This window comes from Anopheles merus, chromosome 2R, assembly GCF_017562075.2.
Source record: "Anopheles merus strain MAF chromosome 2R, AmerM5.1, whole genome shotgun sequence".
NCBI classification, from domain to species: Eukaryota; Metazoa; Arthropoda; class Insecta; order Diptera; family Culicidae; genus Anopheles; species Anopheles merus.
In genome coordinates this window covers 10,087,073-10,108,424 of record NC_054082.1, presented here as the reverse complement: position 1 = coordinate 10,108,424, position 21,352 = coordinate 10,087,073, and the positions used below count along the sequence as shown (strand labels likewise).

General features: G+C 48.7%; 3 protein-coding genes and 2 long non-coding RNA genes across 10 annotated transcripts; 3 read left to right on the top strand and 2 right to left on the bottom strand.

The window, feature by feature from the left end:
• Positions 1 to 5: 5 nt before the first annotated feature.
• Positions 6 to 10,946, bottom strand: LOC121588758 (ubiquitin carboxyl-terminal hydrolase 8). Of its 2 annotated transcripts, XM_041907077.1 has the most exons (13): positions 9,911 to 10,732; positions 9,686 to 9,824; positions 9,300 to 9,622; positions 9,089 to 9,219; positions 8,690 to 9,002; positions 7,952 to 7,961; positions 4,968 to 5,068; positions 2,362 to 2,492; positions 2,083 to 2,182; positions 1,459 to 1,575; positions 1,156 to 1,365; positions 695 to 1,056; positions 6 to 632 (listed from the first exon to the last, which is right to left on the bottom strand). In XM_041907077.1, the coding sequence occupies exons 1-13, from the start codon at positions 10,694 to 10,696 to the stop codon at positions 509 to 511; spliced, it is 2,847 nt and encodes a 948-aa protein (XP_041763011.1). In that variant the 5' UTR covers positions 10,697 to 10,732; the 3' UTR covers positions 6 to 508. The 2 variants fall into 2 exon arrangements, with proteins under 2 accessions (XP_041763011.1, XP_041763010.1); XM_041907076.1 differs by lacking the exons at positions 4,968 to 5,068; positions 7,952 to 7,961 and having other exon boundaries at positions 9,911 to 10,946.
• On the top strand, positions 3,918 to 4,876 carry LOC121588769. Its single transcript, XR_006004210.1, has 2 exons — positions 3,918 to 4,269; positions 4,430 to 4,876. It is a non-coding gene; the product is annotated as an uncharacterized LOC121588769 (long non-coding RNA).
• Positions 10,947 to 11,199: 253 nt separating the features above from the next.
• On the top strand, positions 11,200 to 12,792 carry LOC121588762 (protein unc-50 homolog). The gene is made up of 4 exons (XM_041907086.1): positions 11,200 to 11,616; positions 11,690 to 11,755; positions 11,825 to 12,184; positions 12,246 to 12,792. Exons 1-4 carry the CDS (start codon positions 11,367 to 11,369, stop codon positions 12,380 to 12,382), a joined length of 813 nt encoding a protein of 270 aa, XP_041763020.1. The 5' UTR covers positions 11,200 to 11,366; the 3' UTR covers positions 12,383 to 12,792.
• Positions 12,096 to 13,905, bottom strand: LOC121588770. The gene is made up of 3 exons (XR_006004211.1): positions 13,782 to 13,905; positions 12,404 to 12,471; positions 12,096 to 12,256 (listed from the first exon to the last, which is right to left on the bottom strand). It is a non-coding gene; the product is annotated as an uncharacterized LOC121588770 (long non-coding RNA).
• Positions 12,905 to 21,260, top strand: LOC121588760 (mothers against decapentaplegic homolog 4). Of its 5 annotated transcripts, none has more exons than XM_041907081.1 (10): positions 12,905 to 13,108; positions 15,009 to 15,291; positions 15,378 to 15,634; positions 15,715 to 15,889; positions 15,972 to 16,154; positions 16,328 to 16,543; positions 16,639 to 17,599; positions 17,668 to 17,836; positions 17,952 to 18,069; positions 18,149 to 21,260. In XM_041907081.1, exons 2-10 carry the CDS (start codon positions 15,228 to 15,230, stop codon positions 18,358 to 18,360), a joined length of 2,355 nt encoding a protein of 784 aa, XP_041763015.1. In that variant the 5' UTR covers positions 12,905 to 13,108; positions 15,009 to 15,227; the 3' UTR covers positions 18,361 to 21,260. The 5 variants fall into 5 exon arrangements, with proteins under 5 accessions (XP_041763015.1, XP_041763016.1, XP_041763019.1 ...); XM_041907082.1 differs by having other exon boundaries at positions 12,905 to 13,123; XM_041907084.1 differs by lacking the exon at positions 12,905 to 13,108 and adding an exon at positions 13,130 to 13,355.
• Positions 21,261 to 21,352: the final 92 nt, after the last annotated feature.

The window sequence follows — 21,352 nt, the reverse complement described above, 5'->3', positions numbered from 1 at the left end:
AAACATGCACAGGCATTGGTTTTATATTACAACGGCTCAATTTCGCTACATAATCCTGGCTAGTTCGTGGTTCTGTAGTTCCCATTCCTTTCTATCCCTTTTTTGATTGGCAATCACAGTGTGTGTGTGTGTAGTATGTAGGTGTTAGCAATATAAATATATGTATATTAGATGCATAGTTAATGAGTCTACCCTTGCCGCCCTCCACAGCGTGTATCTTCGCCCTTTCCAGATCCAGACTACCCCCCCCTGTTCATCCTGCCCAATCCGTTAAACTTTACGGCGGTGGTAGTGTGGTGGTAGTGGTAGCTCTTATCATTTTTTACCCCCCCCCCCCCCCCCCCCCCCCTACCGTTGCTTACGTTCTTTCCCTCGTTTCGCGCGAACAATAGTCGTATTTATGTATAACGTTAACATCATTTTGAACATTCCACCAAGTCTCTTGCAAACCAATGCGCAACGATTGTTTGTGATCGTACAATACCGATACAACGATCCACTGGCCGCCTTATCGCACTGTGTCCGACTGTGGCCGGTCGGGTAGGCAGGAGTAGAAAAGAATGTACGCTGCGCTCGCTTGCACATCCGACGCATCGATGCTGGACACGTTGTAATCGTCGAACTTGAACCATCTGTAGACAAAGGGGACGGTATTAGCAAATTTGAAATGCTCGATGAGCGATATAAGCCTTACTTTTGATGTATATTGTTCAGGCAGAATGCCGTGTAGTGGCCGCTCTCCATCGAGCCGTAGTGGTTGGAAACGCCGTACAGATGGTACCGGAACGTGGTGAGCCGCTTGTTCCGGTTCACCTCGGTGCGGGCCAGGTAGCGCGTCATGTTCAGCTCGCTGAGCGGAAACTTGACGAGCGTTTGCTTCTTCCGGTACACCGTCGCCATCGTGTCCGGGTCGGCGTAGAAGCGCTTGAAGTGCACCACCAGTATCGACGGTAGCCGGGAGATGTCCAGCTTTTTGATCGCGTCCTGATTGCTCTTACACTTTGGACAGTGCCAGCCGCGCACCTCCTCGCCGTTGAAGTACATGTCGAGGCAATTCTGTGGCGAACAGACGATGGAATGGAAAGAGACAAAGATTGTGCTTTAGCAATGCTGGGGATGGGGGGAAGAGCGCAATGCAAAACCTTCGTCCCTTACCTCCAGGTAGCAGATGTTTGAATCTTGCGGCAGCTCCAGGCTGAGATTCGAGAACGATTCGTAGGTGGCACTTTCCTTGTGGCACCGGGTGCACTTGACCGTACTTTTGATCTGCCCGTAGAACAGCTCCGAGATGTAGCTGTCCTTGCCCTTGAAATGCTCTATCCATGCCTTTTCCGACGGGGGCAGCTGATCGAGGCTGGTCGATATCTGTACCGCGGGGCGGGATGGGCAATAGGTGTGTGTGTGTTATTAAAATTGGTCCGTTTGTTTTCTTTCTCGTTGACGCATTACCGCGCTTACCTGCATCTGTTTCGTCTGCAGATCGGAATGTAGCCAATCCATGAGGATGGTAAGAAACTCGTGCGAATCCTGCTGCTCGATGCCCCCGAACTGGCGCTCGTACTGTCCAACGACGTACTGGAGGGAGTGAAAGAGGGGAACAATAAGAAAAAAGGTTAGCAAAACCTTACCGCCAGCGAGCAATAGAGCCTTTCCTTCGCTCTGCAACAGTACACCGCGCCTAACCAGATTATGATGATGCCGTGTCATACATTGGCTAAGCTAGCGATTAATTTAACACGCAAACTGGACTAATCCGCTAACCCTATCGAAGGACGTTTCGTCGTGCGAAAACAATCAAGAGCATCAACGACATTTCATAAAACTGTCCACACTTCTCATCTTCCCTCGAAACGCTCCCTCCTTTCGCGACCGTACATTATGCGGTAAATAATTTATTCTACTCCCTATCCAAGCCCACCCGATTACACAGTGGGTAAGCTAATTACTCCCTATTACTACAGACTTTCTCACGACCCGCCGGCAAGCAATTCGTTTGCATCATGCTAAATTAAACAAAACACGAACCACCACCACCTGTCGGCTTACCCAGAAGCTTACCCGGTGCCAGCAACAAAAACTTACCCGCAAATTTTTGCTTGCAATACACTTGTACTGCCCCGTCCACAGTGCCTTGATGACGGCGGCCACCTCTTCCCCAATCTTGCCCTGCGTTTTGTTGTTGCTGCAATTTTAAAAAAAGGACAAGAATTTAAATAAAAGCCAGAAGCAGAAAAAAAACTACGTAACTGCACAGCGCCGTTTACCGAGCGCTTACATCATGCGCGGACCGGGGAGGGTGAAATCCTTTCCCGATGCCATATGAGTACAAGCAGTAAGTAGGAAGCTAACAATCATACTCACCGGTTGAGGTGCATCTTGAACGACGGATCGTGGAAGAATTCGTTGAGAAAGTGCGTATTGCTGAGGCACTGCAGTATGCTGTTCATGTAGCAGGTGTTACCTAAATTCTTCAACCCGGTCAGACCGCGTCCCTGTGTGTGTGAGAGAGAGAGAGAGAGAGAGTAAGAGCGTGGTTTTAAGTATATAATATGATAAAAAAGGACATACAAGGCAAAGTCATGAACCATATAGTTTTCAGTTGATTTCATTTTGAAGTGCACAGGCCCAAAATGCATTTGAGTGCCGGCACAAAAGGACGGCTGGGGCACGGGGAGCAAGACAACTTGTAATCCGCTCACAAACACACACACACACATACACACGTATGGCGCGCTTTTCTCAACCAAAGGCACGCTCTGTGTTGGTGGTAATTGAATTAAACTATAGAACAAAAATAATTTCCTTACTCAAAACAAGCAAATTCCTTTTTTGCCTTTCGCTTGAAAGCGAAGCGTGTAATTGGCCACTCCACGCTGTGTTGAGTAATAGCGATCGATCGCGGTTTCTTACTTTTGAACGCCAGAACACCAAAGTCACGGCATTTGGCTAGAGTCTGCTAGACCTTTTTCGCTGCAGTATATGTCTTATTTTTACAAACTATTTTAACCCCTTTAATAAACCCCTTCACTCATCTGCCGACACTAACCTCCTCCACAGTGGCTAAAATAAAGTATCGTATGGATAAAAGCATAATGAACTTTCTTCTAAATCGCCAGCAAAAGTACACTTAAGGAAAGCGCTCAACAACAAACAGCAACAAAACAAGAAAATAATCAATTACTGCCATTAATTTCACCCTTTCCAGTGTTTTCACCGGGCCCTTCGCTTGCCCATCGAACGCTTTCCGCGCAACGTTCGATATAGCCAGCGGTTCATTGTTATGGAAATTTCATCCCCACACCTCAGTCCCGTTTGTTGTGTGTCGGAGAGCCTTATCGAATAACACACATCTGCAACACACGCAAGACGCCCTGGCGTGTTATCGTGCCGACGAAAAAAAACGGGAAAACAGGAAAAACAAATGCCAGAACACACACACGCTTCCCAGGGCAGCCGGCAAAACTTGCATCCTTTGTGGCAACCCATCCCTCCAGGCCCTTGTGTGTGTGAGTAAGTTCTTGGCTAGTTTATTTTCTTCTTCTTCTGGCTGTTGGTGCTGGTGGTCGTTCATCTTTGCCGGCAGGACCCGGACAATGGACCAGATGGTGGTTTGGGAAAATGGGGAAGAGAAAGTGAACCAAAAATATCACATCCCAATCCAATCCATCCAATCCAGTGGCACAAACAAATGGGGCCAGTGACGCCAGTATAAACCCCCCTCCCCCCCCCCCCCCCCCCCCCATGTCACCAGCAAACATTCGCGATGAAGCCGGTACAGTTCTCTCTGCCCACCGCAGAAAATGATTGGAATCAGCAAACGAGCCAAACACTTCGCCAGACGCTGTAGGAGGTGGTAGGGTGTACCACCTTCTTCACTAAGGGCCGCAAGGAGCGTTCCCACTATTCATCCAGGTAGGCCGACGCTCGCACACGTCAGTCACCATCGCGGCTGTCGTTTGCATGCTCTGCCTTCCCTCACACTATTAAAAATAGTTTACTGAAGAAATTGGTGAATAATTAAAGCGTCCTCCTACTTCCTTCGCGGGGAGGCGCAGAGTCTGTTTTGAGGAATTGCCTCCCGCCGGGCATAACCCTTCGCGTAGTACCGTACAACGTCATTCGGGGGTGGTTCAACGGCTTCCAAATCCACCCGGAACCGGGTGAAAATGGCAGCCCTTACACAAGCACAACAACCGTCGCGGCATCGCAGTAGGCACGACCCCGACGACTTCGCCTGAAGTTCGCCATATACTGAAATAGCAAAACACGGTAAGTTACCGACCAGACCGTTGGGCCTCTAACAGATGTTCATTTTCCGGTCATTATGTCGTTTTCCTTTCTTGTCCTTTTCATTCATGTGACATTACAATCCCTTTCACTTGGTGTGGCTCTATTTCTGCAATGTTCTGTAAATAATTTCCGCGCAAAGCGCATTGCAAAACCAACACCGGGACATTGGAGGAACGCTGCAAAAAGGATGCTTACAAATTATTAATTCCCCCCCTGCAGCTTACGCACGCACGGCTCACTGACTATGCTAATTAATGCTCGCTGGCACTCAGGCAACGGGCGAAAGCCACGGCAGCGCATGTGGATGTCCTTCACCTCCACGCGGTGGCCTCACCGAAGGACCAGTGGGACGCACTCAGCCCCAAAGCAAGAGCAACCAGGGAATAAGGGAAAGATGATAAAAACGAAACTTAATTTTCTCTTCACGTGCCACTGTCACGCTATGGCGCGAAGTTCCGAATTGTTCGCGCGGCTCAGATGGTGTAGGGTGTGAGTGTGTGATAAAGCAATACCACTCCCGGTTAATTTCTAAGCAATAAACACGAACGAATATACAAAGCTTGAAAGCTTCAACACGGGCAACAGATATTTTTGTATAAATAATGTTCATTTAGTAACATTTTTTTTTGTTTTTTAGTTGAAAGATGTTATCCCTTAGTTCCTTTGTACCACATTACCTTTTTGTACGGGATGAGCTGATGGTAGTGTGGAAGCTTTATTTTATATCCCGCGACAACGACCATCTTGCCGTCCGGTTTTGAAGAGCTGCCAAACGTTGCTGTTGAACAGTTCGAAAGACTTCTTTTCCCTGTATGAGCGTTTGTGTGTCCTTTTCTTAAGGACTTCTAAAGACACGATGTGTTTCTCTGTGTATTTTCCAGTGTCCCTGAATCGGATGGCACAGATAACTGATCCGAACTTTTTCTTTGTTTCTAACAACACCGTCTAGAAGCGCTTTCGTTGGCCGCTACGGTGCTGTATCTGCTGCTTTGGCACTTGAGGTGTTCGTTGCCGTGAATGGTCTGTCGTTTCGTTGTCGCCCTTCCGATGCTGCTCTTCCGCTGGAGTGCACCACGTCGTTTTGTGGTAAATTCAATCAGGCACAAATCCAATGGCAAGCCGGATGCATTCGGGGAACGCGTGGAACTCAAACAACGATCGACGCCCGCACCAGTTCTCATTGCCGTCGTGCAAGCGTTGCAAACGGGTCGCGGCAGATATGCGGAGGTCTGGCAGAGAGGTGTTGTGGCTGACGGTATTTCGTAAAATCGCTCAATCCTTCTCCACACTCACACAAGGCACACACGCGCTTAATAGGTTAATTATTCCGTGCTATAATCCTTCCCGTTTTTTTTTCGGGGTTTAGCTCGATCGATTGTGGTTGGGCTCGATATCACAGACGAGACGTGCAGACGACTACTAACCAATATTTACCCACAGAGCGTCCAATTAGGCAAACGTCAATAGTATTCAACCCGTCGTCGTCATTACCGTTCTTTTTTCACCTTTTGTTTGTGTAGTTTTAATACATTTAAGCTCGCATACACACACACGCGCGCACAAACTCCAATCCACTATTGATTTCAGTCGCGCGAGGAGGACCCAAAATCACAAACAAAACAACAGAGATGCTCTTCACCTTCCCACAGCCTACTACTAATAGTACTACCACCTCTCCCAAAGGGCGCAAACGGAACCGCAGAGCGTTAATGAAGAAAGCACCAAAAACGAACTAGCTTTCGCCACGGGAATGGAGTTTTCCGCGCGAAAGAATTTGATTTCCTTCCACCGTGAACCGTCGTCAACCGCAACCGGGAACGGGGCGCTCCACCAAAGGGGACAAACAAAGGCTGGCACGGTAACAATATTCATGCACACAAACACACACACACACAAGCGCACACAAGCACACACGTAGTCAAATGGCGACAAATAGTCAAACGTTGTGGTATTTTGAACTTCCCAAAGCTCGGGCTTCTGTGGGCTAGAACTGTGCTCTGTGCGCGTTGGCACACGAGACTCGTGGGGGTACGTTTCACCACCGGTGTCCAGGGACGAACTGTCCTGCCTGAAACAGTCACAAACGTTCCGGCATACGCGAACTACTGCTGCTTCGATGGAATGTGGCCGCGTAGCTAAGGACTGCCGATTGACGAGAGCGTCGAGAGGGAGAGAATAGCGACAAGAACGTCTCTCGTTTGGATGTCTCTTTCGATCACTCTCTCTCTCTCTATTTTCCAACGTCCTGGAACGGTAGACAGCACTAATTGGCGAGAATCAGCACAGAACACGAACGCACCCGACACATGGCAAAACAAGCCATTGCCATGGCGAGGAGAGAGAAAGAGGGGGCAGGCAACGCCAGTTAAGCCGGTAAACAAGCCGCGCTAAAGCCCGGTGAATGTTACGGCCAAGGGTTTCTACACTGATGTGTGTGAGGGTGCTGGAACGAACGAAATGGATGGAGAGTAGACGTACAACAGGACAGAGGACCTCAAACCACACCGTGGAATGCTGCTCAAAACACCGAACGTACGGCAGCGCAACGTGTTCTGGACACAAGCTCACCCCATTTCCGGGGGGAGGAAAAGGTAAAGCCGCCATTTAGCGTTTGCTGTTCCAGTCGATACACGTGGTCAGCGTAAAAAGCGCGTGGCTAATTCCTATACACATTCCACCGCATACCTCCCACCACCACCACCACCATCGTTCTTGTCTGTCTAGCAGAATGATTCGAGGGCTCGTGGGCTTACCGGTAACAGATTTATATGCACCAGTCTACGTGTGTGACACTGCAGACATGTGCGTTTTTGTTGTTGTACACGTACGCGCCACAACTACGCCTGTACTAATTGTCTCGCTTGACGTTGTTTGTGATGCAGTTTGGGTGGCTTTTATTTTCACAGTAAACCAATAAACAGCCCTTTCTTGTGTACTTCTATTCCAATATACTGTCAGTTTAGGGTTGTACACTTCAAAGGAAAGTTTTGAGCCACGTTTTGCGTCAACAACTGGGCGCCTCCATTGACGCGCGAACCACGAAACACGCAAATATGATTTCCTTCTAAAAGGCTCTTAAACGGATGGAACCCGTTTCGAAATGCGCTTCCTGAACTGGGGAGGAAAATAACGCACCTATAAACGGGGAAAAAGCATACGAGGAAGTTAAGAGGGAAGGTTTCGTGTGCCTTCTCGATGGTTCCACCTGGTAGGAGGAGGTTGGGATGCTGTCGATTGGGGGAATGGAGAGGAAGGATGAGAAGCGAAGTGAAATGTCGCATTGAGCCAGTCAACCACCATGGCAATTGCATGACAATTTGCTCGTCTACATCTGCAATGCATCACCAATACCATGCCGTTCGGTTACGCTTTCGGCGCATCACAATTATGCTCTCTATTATTTCCCATCCTTTCAGTGTCAGTGTGTGTTGGCGTCGTCTACGGCCGGGTGGGAAGGAGGGTCAAATATCACCACATTACTAGCAAAAGATTGCTATGTATTGGTGGAAAATAACATCCGAAGAGTAGAGACACATCCGCTCTGCTAAAAAGGACGGAGGTGGCGCTACGTTCTTGGCGTAAAAGTTTGTTATTGATTTGGTTTAATAGGGACCAGCAGTTGCGGATGAAATGGCACCGCTTTAGGGGAAAGTTGGCATACAATAGGCACTCTGGAGACAACAACAACAACAACAAAATCGCGTCGTTCTGGTTATTATTAGCATTTCGCTGAAATGTGATACAGACGACACGCGACGAATACTTCCCAGATGCTTAAGATCCACTTGACAAATGGATGTTGTTTGCTCTTTTGTTCGCGGTAAACACTTCAGCAAGATTAGAATTTAATAATGTTTCTTAGATTCGGGCTTTCTTGGAACAGTTGGGTTTAATTTTAGCTTCCGTCGCCATTCGGGAGGAAATGGTCCAACCTTGTGCGTGCATTGAAGCGAGCTAAGGTCAAGGACATTTCCAATCAATTAGTTTTCTCCGTTTCTTAAGAGCTTGTAAACCACTGTTTTTGCTGTTGACGTAACAATGTGTCCATTTTTTAGCATTTTTGTCTGTTTTCAAATGACAATGAGACGATCTGCTCTCCTATTTGCGAAACATTTCTTTTGTAGAAACCGAAAGTTCAAACAGAGACATTCTTTTGTCACCTGTTTCTTGCACTTCCAGCACGTTGTGTGCATGAAACGCCATATGTGCGCACACGTCACATCATAATCCACAGCCGCGGTCACGTTCTAAACAACGATACCGAATTAACGCAACCAGACACACACACACACAAATACAGCGATAGTAAAAACATTTGGGATTGGAAATCATACAAAAGCAAAACCCCCACCACCATGGTGCCCCGTATGAGGTAAGAAGAAGCCCTCATTCTACTCACCACACTCCCGTACACTGGGGCAAAGTCGCGCTGCACCACGTCCAGATCGCGCGTACGCACGTTGTGATTATGATCCGCCAGCGGTTTCGCGGACCGGTCAAACAGGGGCATCCGGGCGGGCGTCGCATTGCCGGCGTACGGGCCGGACCGCTGGTCGTCTTCCGGGTAAGCCCGCTTTACCGGCTCGGGCACGTTGTTCTCCTTAAGATGCCGCTTCTGTTCACGGGCCAGCGCAAGCTTCGTTTCACGCTCGCGCGCCAACCGTTGGCATTTCTCCTCCAGCTCGCGCTGTTCCCGCTCCTTGTCGCGTAGTCTGCGGAAAGGTAATCACATACGCAAGCGCATAAGTAAACCATGGCAGGTGGAAAGACGGAAAGGACACTAATTGCGTCAACGTACCGGCGTTCGTACGCTTCCCGCTCGAGCTGCTCCGCCTGCTCGGAGGAAATTTGTTCACCCCGTTCCTTCTGCTCCTGCTCCAGCTGCTTGTAGCTTTGCTCCTCCTCCAGAATGCGTGCTTTCTCTGCTTCCTAACAAAAGAAGAAAAAAAAGCAAAGAGTTTTGTCAACACAACTACCACCACCAAGATGGAAAAGTGATCGGTGCGTACGTAATCGCGCTGCCGGTCCTTTAGCTGCATCACTTCGTACAGGAGCGATTCTTGCGTTTCGTCCAGCCCCGGCTCGAGCGGTTGCTGCTGCTCCAGGTTCTTCAGCTCCGTTTCCGTGTTGATAATTTCCAGCGCATTCTGCTTCGATTTGTCCAGTATCTGCTCGTGCTCGACTAGTATGTCTTCCAGCGGTTTTTTGCGCGCCTCGTACAGGGTGACTGCCGCCACCTTGCTGTTACGATCGATCGTTGGCTTAAAGCCGGGCTTGGTGAAGCTTTCCTCCTTCATCGGTATATCGCTAATGTTGGGATATTCAATATCGTCTGGAAAGGACATATTTATATTAAGTTTGCTGTTTTGATTCGTTTTCTAGCTTGCCACCGTACCTATATTATCACCCATGGCGTCCAACACCGTCGGTGGCCGATAGGAAGGATTCGTACAGCTGGCCGGGTAGTGCAGCACGAAGCTTTCGTATCCACCATCCAGTCGAATGATTTTCGTGTCCTCAATGTCCTGATCGTACTGTTTCAGGGGAGAAATGCGGGTAAACAAACATTAAATATTGGCAACAAGCAATCACATGGCACCACAAAAAGAAACACCATTACATGACAAAGCGTGTAGTTCAAGATGTACAGCGGTGTATCCTTCACCGGTACGCCGGACGTGTTCCAGTCCATCAGTACGACCTGCTCCTTCACCATCCGGTTCGACCAGAGCGTGCGCGATTCCGGCGGCAGAGCGTGATTTATCTTGCCCGCCGTCATACCGGCCACGAGCAGATGCTCCGGCACGTTCACGAGATAGGCGTACCGCAGGTGCGACGCTTCGTAGTCCTTCGCCGGACGGCAGTCCATGATCAGCATGCTGACCCGGCTATCGTTTATCATGGCGTGCAGTTCCGTGGCGGTGACGGATTGCCTTTGCCCGGAAGCGATCGGCACAACCATCGGCGCCTCCTTTCCCAACACCGGTTGCCTTCCGTTGCTGGCCCGCTCCAGTTCTACCGCCCGGGATAGGGTCGCGGATCCACCCCTCTGCCGGGCACGCTCCTCGTACCGGGCCTCCAGGCTGTTTTTTAGCTTGCTCAACTTCTCGAAGATGCGATTAAAGTCGGACTGCGTGCCCAGCAGCCGCGTGATCGCTTCCTTCTTACGCGCATAGTCCTTGTTCTTCCGTATGACCTGCACCAGGTTGATCAGCTTCATGTAGCCCACGTACGCCAGCTCCTCGTCCCGCTTGATGTAGTTCTCATCGCACTGCTCCATCAGCTTCCGGGCCGACCGGCAGATAATATCGATCTCCCGGTCCTTTATGTCGGGCGGCAGCTTCATGTACAGCTTCTCCAAATCGTCGAACCGCTCGCCCAAGTACAGCTGCTTCGGATGGTTCATGATGGTTGGGGTGGTGGCCGATTTAGCATAATTTTCTTACGCCAGCGTGAATCATCGATTACCGTTGCGGGTGCTGTGGGTGGTTTTGCCGACTGGCGGATAGTTACAGCGTATTACAACAATAAATTTATCTTCCGAAAGTGAAACTTTTCACGGATTTCACCCAAAACTGATAACACACAGGTGCCGTGTTTTTGTTCGCATCACGCAAACTTTTTTTTTGTCGAGGACCGGAGCTGTCAAAATGCCAATAACGCAAGGGGGACATCTACTCGAGCTAGATGTACAAAATAAAGCATAAAAACGAGATGAAAAGGATTAAACAATTGCAGTTAAATTAAGATAATACAGCAGAAAGTTGCAATTAAATTAAGAATTAAATGTTTCCCAAAGAATTTGTATTGGATGAGAACAATGAGTGTATGCTACCGTTCGCAGCTGCATATCAATCCAACCCTGCGTGAAATGTCACTATCCCAGACCAGCCCTGTCACGATCCGTCATCGACGTGCAGTTATTTACTGTTTACCAAAATATAATTTTCCGTCTACGGAGCGATGAGTGACGAAAAGATCCACTGAATTGCTGTGTCCATTCTCGAATTCTACCAAAGGAGCGCAAACGAAGTAGTAAGAAACTCATCGAAGGCGACACACATAGCGCAGCAGCTATGAAGTACGCTACGTCACCTACGCCATCCCGGAGCAACAGCTCGCTGCTGGGGATGTCTTCCAGAACGGCATCGCCACTGCCCGCACCGGCCAACTATCGCGATTGCATGAGCGCCACAACGAAAAGCTACAAATACCTGCGGCGTTTCATCAAATTCGACCAAATGGACTTTGAGTATGCAATGTGGCAGATGGTGTACCTATTCATCGCACCGAAGAAAGTCTATCGCAACTTCAACTACCGCAAACGTGAGCAATGTCGCCGCGCCGTTTTTGACCGTTCGGGATTCACTTCTAATCGGTTGTTGTTTCCCTCTTGCAGAAACCAAATCACAATTTGCTCGAGATGATCCAGCCTTCCTGGTGTTGCTAGTGGGTTGCCTTTGTGGTATGTTGTTATCAATCGGGAGGAAGGTTTCCATTTCGAACTAACCACTGTTCCATTGTCCGCTTTCAGTCACGTCAATTGGGTTCGCGTGGGTGTTAAGCTTAGGGTTTCTGCAGACGATCCTGTTCACACTGTACGTCGTGTTTGTCGACTGCATATTCTGCGGCATGATCGTGGCCACGCTGCTTTGGGTGATTGCGAATCGCTACTTTCGCGATCGAAACAGTGACTTCGACATGGAGTGGGGCTACGCGTTCGATGTGCATTTGAATGCGTTCTTCCCGCCCCTGATACTGCTGCATTTCATACAGCTGTTCTTCTACCATCCGCTGATTAGCAGGGACTGGTTCATATCAACGTTCATCGGCAACACCATTTGGCTGTTGGCGCTCGGATACTACATCTATATCACTTTCCTGGGATATAATGGTACGTGTGTAAGGGTGAGGATGCTTAGGCGGCTACTAACATCATTTCGTTGCACTTCCAGTTGTCCCGTCGCTGAAAAATACGCGAATAATTCTCGTAACACTACCGCTTCTGTGTTTGTTCTACGTCGTGACGTTAATTATAGGATGGAATTTGAGTGTGTCGCTGATGTACTACTATCACTATCGAGTGTTGTAAACAATAAAGTTCCATACTTACAAGGCTGTTGCGCATTACGATATTTAAATGAGCGTGTGGCGACGATCGTTGGTTCGTGGTAGTGATCGCTGTGAATAGATGAGTTAAGCAGGAGAAACAATTCAATTATAATACAGTAGCATGTACCATAGCCATATTTAGGGATCCTACAGTAGATCTAGTATTAGCATAATACAATAGAAATATGTGCATATTCTGAAAACGTTTCATATAACAGTTCGCTGAAGCGCTTACGGAGACAGTTTCTGTAAATTGTTTTTAGGCTATACGACACTTTATTTATTCTATCTTTTTTCAGCTAAAGTGTCTATAACACTTTACGGTGTATCTAAGATCCATAACTTACAGAAAATCGATATAAAAAACAATAAAATCATAATATTCAAATACTTGCTCCACATTCGAGTGCAACTGTCAAATAGGTTTTACCACAAGTGATATGGCCCAACCCGACCCGCTATGCCTACTGTCAAGCACCAGCTGTCAGCGAAAGGACACAAACGAACGCGCGAGCGAAACAGAAAGCCACCCCTTTCACCGTGCGCACGAAAGGGAACACCATTACAACGCACCCCGAATCGGGCAGACAAAAAAAAGGAATTCGCCATTTTAAAAAGTCTATCACTCGCTGCTGCTGGTACTACTGCTGCTGCTGCTGCTCCGATTGCTCCCTGCAGTATCGGATACGGAAAGAGTCGGACGAAGGTGGAGTGTGTGGGGGTAAAGCAGAACGAACCATTGAATTGCATCGTCCAATTTTCCGCTGTGCTGGTTTCCCAGTGCCTGTTCCGCAACATGGTGTAACTGAGAAAGATCGTCGTTCCTGTGGTCTTCCGACCCCGCCGTACACACAACCCACCCCCTCCCGAATGCGGGTGTGCGTGAACGAGTGGGAGAGGATGCTGGAGCAAGTGCAGACATTCGCCTAGAATTGAGAAAGTTTGCATCGTGGGTGAGGTGGGGAGTGGGGCCCGCCCGGGGTGGCGTTAGTGTAGTGCAGGAAGTGAAAATCGAAATAACAGAACCCAGCCGCCGCCGCCGCCGCCGCTTTGCTAGAAACTTGCTTGTGTGTGAAAGGGGCAAAGAGGGAGTGCTTTCTTCTGCTACGGTAAAAGAACCTGTTCTGCGTGTGTGTGTGTGTGTGTGTGTGTGTGGAGTTGTGTGCGGCTTGTTGATGCAATTGTGTTACACTAAACTCACCCCCTCCCCATTGTTCACGGAAATGCAAACCACAGCCAGGGGAGGTAAAAGGAATGGTTTTGTTGCATTTCGACACCTTTACACCCTCCCCTCCCGTAAGGTGGTGTGTGCGGAGTGCTACAAAAAGCGGTTCGACGGTAGAAAAGAAAACAACAACAAAGCAACTCAACTCTATTACCTCACATCCGGAAGAGACCTAGAAGGACCTTGCTACACAGGGATACGGAGCGGTCGAAGCGCTTTACAGCGACACAGCCATCGATGGCTTAAATCTTTAAAAAGTAAAAGCATTACTAAGACAACGGGTGAAGAACCTTACCGCAGGGGCCTACTGTGTGAGTTGCGAATCTCGGCAAGCGCATTGGTGCGTGTGTGTGCATATGTGTGTGACTCATTTTAGAAAAGAAAGCCGCAGCAAAAAGGAGTACATATAATGAAACCCACGCGAAGAGCAGAGTGGAATGGAAAACAAATGAAACAAGAGGAAGAGAAGCCCGTGACTTTCCCTCCGAAGAACTATGCCCGTTCTTCGTAGCGGCGGTCCCTGTGCGGGGGGTGAATTTTTTGCCAGTGTGGTTTGGGATCAAGTTGGACAAGCAGCAGGCAAGCTGTTGGCCGTGTTGGCCGTGTCGATGGACGTGCACATGTTCTACCCGTAGTAACTGCAATGCTCCATTGAAACCATTAGGAAGTAGCAAATTTTTCCTTCGTTTTACTACTCCTAGGGGTGGTTTTGGCGAATTGAACGTACGCCCGTGTGTGTGTGTATGTGTTTGTGTGTGTGTGTGGGAGCGTACATACAAGCGCGTGCGTCCTCGCGGCAGTGTGCGTGTTGGAAGCGTACACAGAATTGTCAAACCTTCCGTCTTTTGACAGAGATTTGTTGGTGTTTTGTTTCCCTCTGGCATGTCTTCTGCCGCGGTGGGGCTGTGTAGTAAAACAGTGCATAATCAACACTAACAACAGCGCGCTTGGACCGTTGCTCCCCCCCCCCCCCCCAGGATTGATGATGGGTGGCGCGACATGGCGGGCGTTACCTTGCCGGGACGCGAAACTTTCACCAACTCCAAAACGGTCGGACAGAACGGTGGTGTGTCCGGTCAGGGTTACGCGAGTAAGCAGTTTGTTTTGTTGTGTCTCGGTTCGGAGTTTAGAAGAAAACTGTGCAACGGTGCAACGGTAGGATGCATTTCCTGTTTTCGGAATGCAAGCTGGGAGGGGAGAAAAGGGGCGAAAGGGTGACACAGTAACGGAGCTGCATCTAGTAGAAGATGGACAATCTAGTGACCGTAGCCATTCAGTTTGGGCTGGTGCGTGGTGCAAGTGTAACGTGCTTTCGGAAGGGTTCGCTACCACGTTCAAGCTCTATGGCCATTGTAATTGATGTAATCTATCTCTTGAGCAGGCAAAAAGCAGATTTTTAAACAGTGTATGTGTGCACAGCAGGAAGTGATTACATGTGCAAGTGCAATCCTCCAAGTGTGAACTAAACGTTTCCGTTAGTGATTTAAAAACAAACCAAAAAAAAGCAGCAGAAACATCTCCACCCGGGTAGACGGCACCGTCACGGTTCAGCAAAGTGGATACTAAAAGCAACCTGGGTCTTTCCCAGGATTTTGAAAGGATGGTCGGGCTGACGGGTGGATCGCATCTCTATGCGGCCGGCATACCGGCGGCCGCACAGGAAAGTACGCACTGTTCACATTCGCCGAATTCCGCCGTCCTTTAAACCCCGTGGCTAATGAAAATCCCGCTCTCCTTTTCTTCCTTTCAGTCGTCCGCGACATGGCAGCGATGCCAACGGCCGCCCCGACCAGTGCGGACGCCTGCCTGAGCATCGTTCACTCGCTGATGTGCCACCGGCAGGGAGGCGAGAGCGAAGGCTTCTCCAAGCGCGCGATCGAGTCGCTGGTGAAGAAGCTGAAGGAGAAGCGGGACGAGCTGGATTCGCTCATCACGGCCATCACAACGAACGGCGCACATCCGAGCAAGTGCGTCACGATACAACGCACGCTCGATGGCCGCTTGCAGGTGAGTTACGAAGGGTGGGCCCTGAAAGGCGCTCTCGCTCTCTAATTACAACCGCGTGCTGGTTTGGTGTATTGTTGCAGGTCGCAGGTCGCAAAGGATTCCCGCACGTCATCTACGCCCGCATCTGGCGCTGGCCCGATCTGCACAAGAACGAGCTCAAGCACGTCAAGTTCTGCCAGTTTGCGTTCGATCTGAAGTGTGACTCGGTGTGCGTTAATCCGTACCACTACGAGCGTGTCGTGTCACCCGGAATCGGTAGGGTTTGCACAGCTGCTGGGGAATGATTGTTCACCGTGCAGTGCGCACTCATTGATGTGTTTTGTTGTTGATGTTGTAGATCTTTCGGGGCTCACGCTACAGTCCGGTCCGAGCCGGCTCATCAAGGACGAGTACACGCCGGGCTCGGTCGTCGGTGGCGGTATGGACATCGATGGCAATGAAATCGGCACCATACAGCACCATCCCTCGATGGTGGCGAGTGGTGCATACGGTACCATGTCAATGCATCCGCAAGTGCCCGGTAAGCAGAGGAGTCTTCCTCCCGATTGCTAGCAGTCGTTTCTGTTCCCGATTAAGTTGATTTATTTATTCATTTTTTGTTTCTTTGTTTTTGCTTTGTTTTTTTTCCTTTTTCTTCTGTTCTGTAACGCACCAATCGCGCCACTACGTTGTTGTTTGCGGTCCTTTCCAAAGACCCATCACAGTTGGGCGGCTTGTATGGAGCTAGCAGCGGTCCACGGCCGATACCGAAGCTAGAGTCCGCCGACCCGTCCCGAAATAGTGGCCCGAGCAGCTGGATGAGCGGTGCCGGCAGCGTCGGTGGGCCTTCGTCCGCTGCGGCTGCCATGCTGTCGGCCTCGTCCGGCGGCCAGCAGCAGCACGCTCGTTTGTCTTCTTCATTACCGCTTTGTAAGCGCTTTTGTTTTGCTTTATCTTTACTTTCAAAGCCAGGATCTAGGTGATCTAGGAACAGGCAAGTAATTGTTTTTTATTTATGATTTTAGCATCCGTCATCGGTGGTCCGCCCGGGATGGTGAACAATGGTTTGCGAGCGCCACCGAGCTCACAGCAACAGCCACAGCAGCAACCGTCACAGCAGCCACAGCCTTCATCACAGTCCAACGCCCAGCTTACGAACGGTGGCAGCAACGGTCTGCTGGGCAGCTCCAGTCAAGCGGGCGGAAGCGGCGGCCCCAGTGGCGGCGGATTGCTCGGTACGGACGGGTCGCAGTACTACACCAATGCGGGCGACCCGTCGATGGGAAACGATCCACAAACGGGAATGGGTGGTCCGCCCAGCATGTCCGGATCGCTTTCGGCCACTTCGCCCGTCTCACCCCATCTGCAGCAGAACGGATACGTATCCGCTAGCAACGGCCAGTCGGCACAGGCCGGTGGTCCCGCCAGTGGGCAAGCGCAACCGAGCCAATCGGCCGCCCAACAGTACCAGCCACAACAGCAGCAGCAGCAACAACAACAACAACAACAGCCACAGTCCCAACAACAACAGCAACAGCAACAACAACAGCAGCAGAGCGGCTCTGCGACCTGGTCCGGTTCGAATACGCTGAACTACACGCAATCGATACAGCCACCGGCACACGCTAGCGGCTCGCACCAGCAGCAAGCGTCGCAACAGCAGTCACAGTACTGGCCCCACGGTTCTGGCGGTTCGTCCAGCGCCGTTGTGGCGCCGTCTGGTGCCAGTGTCGGCAACGCGACCGGCGGACAGCTGGCCGGTGAGTTGCCCGGTCAGCAGCGGCTGCTGTCGCGCCAGCCCGCGCCCGAGTACTGGTGCTCGGTGGCCTACTTTGAGCTGGACACCCAGGTGGGTGAAATGTTTAAAGTGCCCTCAAACCGCCCGAACGTCACCATCGATGGGTATGTGGATCCGTCCGGTGGCAATCGCTTCTGTCTCGGTGCGCTTAGCAATGTGCACCGAACGGAACAGAGCGAAAAGGCAAGGTAAGCTTGGGAAGGCGAGGTGGAGAGGCACTGAATAGCATTGAATAACACTTTTTGCGTGTTTGCAGACTACACATTGGGAAAGGTGTACAGCTGGATCTGCGCGGCGAAGGGGACGTCTGGCTGCGGTGTCTCAGTGACCATTCAGTATTCGTACAGAGCTACTACCTCGACCGGGAGGCGGGCCGAACGCCAGGCGATGCCGTACACAAAATCTATCCCGGAGCGTGCATAAAGGTGGGTTGACGCTGTCCGACGCAATGGTCGATGGCGGTAGTTGCTTCTACCGAACGTGTCTAATATACTGTCTCTTTACACTTCTCTCTCTCTCTCTCTCTCTTTTATGCAACAGGTATTTGACTTGCGACAGTGTCATTTGCAGATGCAATCCCTCGCCAACTGTGCCCAGAAAGCGGCCCAGATGCAGGCTGCTGTTGTGGCGGGCGTATCAGCCGTTGGAGCTCCTAGAAGTATGCATACTACGAGTGATAGCGTACACATACGGATAGACAAGATTCTACTAATTACTCTTTCCCTGCTCTGCATTAGGCCTCTCCGCAGCGGCTGGTATCGGGGTGGACGATTTACGGCGCCTCTGCATCTTGCGATTGTCGTTCGTGAAGGGATGGGGCCCCGACTATCCCCGACAGTCGATCAAAGAAACGCCCTGCTGGGTCGAGGTGCATCTGCACCGGGCCCTGCAGCTGCTGGACGAGGTGCTGCATCAGATGCCGATCGATGGGCCGCGAGCAATCGAGTAAAACCAACCGAGCGCGCAACAGATCGGTTTGCGGGGTCAGTGACAGACAGGACATTGCTACTCATTGCTGTCCCCAAGCGAGGAAAAAAACAACAAATGCCCTAGGCGTTTTGGCGCAGGTAAGAGGTAAAGGTAAGATCCTGGTGCCCCTTTAATGTGACACCAGCGACAGGAATGATACCCCCGAGATACATACGATGGCAAATCGTAGAAGGGAACGAACGAGCGTGTGTGGCTGAACCATTGAAGGTACAATAGACTATGTAAATATAGGTGCGGACCTAGTTTTGGGTTTGCAGGAGGGCGACAGATGGGTGACGACGGCAATGCGTGGGTGGTTTCGTAGTGTGTACAAGTGTGATTCTAATATGACAAAGATTTAGTTTGATAAGATATGGCATGCGCGAAATGCGTATGCACTTCCGTGTGCACACCGGTACAGGAGGTCGACTAGCGGATAGAGTAGAATGACTACAATACCTTAGGGCGCGTTAAAGTGATGCAGCGTTATTGAAACCCCTTCTCATGTATACTAATGTTTGGTAAAGTTGAAAACTGCTGAAATGATGATATATGTATGATACAGTCAACTCGAACGAAGCGCAAATGCAAAACTATCTGGAGAAGTTTTCCATCGATCGTAAAAACCAACACAAAGCAGAGTGTCGTAAACTAGTGGATGTGCAACACCGGCATAATGACACCCCGTATGCTCCTTCTAATAGGAGCGTTCAGAAAGGAAAGCAAAATGGAAATCCTAAAGACGCAGAAGGTAGATTGCATGTTGCCTCGAAATGCCGATAAAAGTAACACAGTAGGTTTAAACAGCAGAACACACTGCCTCCGATCGATGGCGCGTGAGCTGTTGATAGGTAACAAGCAAGAAAGAACAGGAAACACAATTTTGCAAACAAAACAATGTAACAATTGCATCAAGCACTAACGTTAAATGAGCGATATTTACTATCTGACAGAAACGAAAAGCATAATGTAGAAGGCGAAAGGACAAAGCTAAAACACTACAAACGGAAACAACCTACAAAAATGTTCTACCTCTAATTGAAGAAGAAGAAAAAAAGTATGTAAAACAAACATTGAGCTCCTGTTGGTGGACAATGCTATCCAGATTGATTGAATTTATTGCTACCTGTCTGAGGTCAAAGGTTGAATTATAGATGGGATGTTGACAGGAAGGGGCTTTCACAGAGCGTTCCTGTGGCACCGTGTTCTAGCTCCATTCTTCTTAACTATGCTACGTTAAAAAAAGAGTGAAGAAGATGTGGGATATGAATAAATTCGTAAACTAGTTTTGGGCGAACAAAAACCCGATTCTTTGTGCAAGGTTTTCATTTTAAACGATAAGCACAAAAAGAGTTTGTTTTGTGTGTTTTACATACGTTCGCCGTAGTGATTGTTACAGGCAGAGCCTACAGCCGAATGTTCTGCCATTTCAATGAGAGAATTGTAAACATGACCCAACCAGCCGGGAATGAAGCGATCTCGTTATGCAGCTCAATATGTCTTTTTGTGCCATCTATCTTCTGTTTTGCATGTTGCCTCTTTTTCAGTAGTTTGTTGAAGTTAGGAACTAGTTTAACTAGTTCTGTTTTATTATATGTTGCTACAAAAATGCTTTCACTTTTCTGTTGAACGATCGCATGTTTTTTTTATATATATATTGTCCTTAGAAATTGAAAAAAGGGTCGGTTAAATGCTTTCGTTTGTGGATGGTAAATCGATTGGTGCATTGGAAAACACGATAAAATGAAAGAAGAATGTGCAAGGTGATGAGAATAGAAGGCTAACGTGTCGAGCCAATGGATATGTTAAACGAAACAAAAGTAGAAATAACATCGTTACGATCGTTCGGAAGACCCCAAGTGCAATGAATCCAACTTTAAGAAAGGAAGAAAAATGGTAATAAAATCAAACGTTGCTAAAAATGTAACTATTACGGAGGAGTTGACATCAACAAACAAAACAGAAAACACACGTGCCGTTGACAAGTGGTAGTCAAAAATACACAACAAACACATAAAGATTCTTCTTTGCATAGCGAGCATCAATTAGTTTACCAACGATAATGGCCTGGATGGCAAACGGAATAGATTCCATTTCTTTTTTCTCAATGGATCACATTTTCTTCAAAAGATATACCCAGCTATCACATGCATGGTGAGAGCACCACTAGCCCACTAACATGAAAACTACTTGTGCCTTTATCTGTTTGCCGTTTTGCCGATCTAGTTCTGCAGTAGTGGTCAAAGAAATGTGTATAGCATTTTCATGGAATAATTATTTTACAAGTCGTATGTTTTTGTTGCAAGCCACAATTCTTGGTCGCTATAATTGGAACACGATTGTAATTCACGCTTAGTTTGTCACATCAGAATGAATTTTTTGCGTCCCGTTTTTGTTCGGCTGTGATGGCTTTTATTTTGACAAGGTTATTAGTTTCTTAACTTGAAGCTATTTCTGCTCACGAACAAATGGTTTTAACTGAAGACGTATTGTTTGATACAAGTTTTATGCAACTATGATCGAAGAATCTACACTAAACGCCAACCCAAACAGAAGGAGCTCAATTCGAAAGAGAGAAGTAGCGACGTGACCTGGCACAAAATGTAGCGGAAAAGCATAAACGCAAAATTAAACAGATAAACAAACAAACCAACCCGATGCATCGATCATCATAAAACATAAACGACGATAAGCCGATTTAGAAGAAAAAGGAAAGTCACAAAAAGTTTGCAGATTGACGATTGAGGAACGATTGAGTATAAGAAACAAACTATATACTTTATAGATTTATCCCTATTACGAAGTGTAAATGAGTTGCATCATTTTATGAATAAAAAGCAGATCCACTATTTTTAAGTAAATACAAAACACATACACACACATATAGAGCACGCTTCCAAAAAGCGCTAACAGGTGTGCTTATTATTTCAGCGCCCCTGTAACAATCCGAAACTACTTACCGGATCATGAAA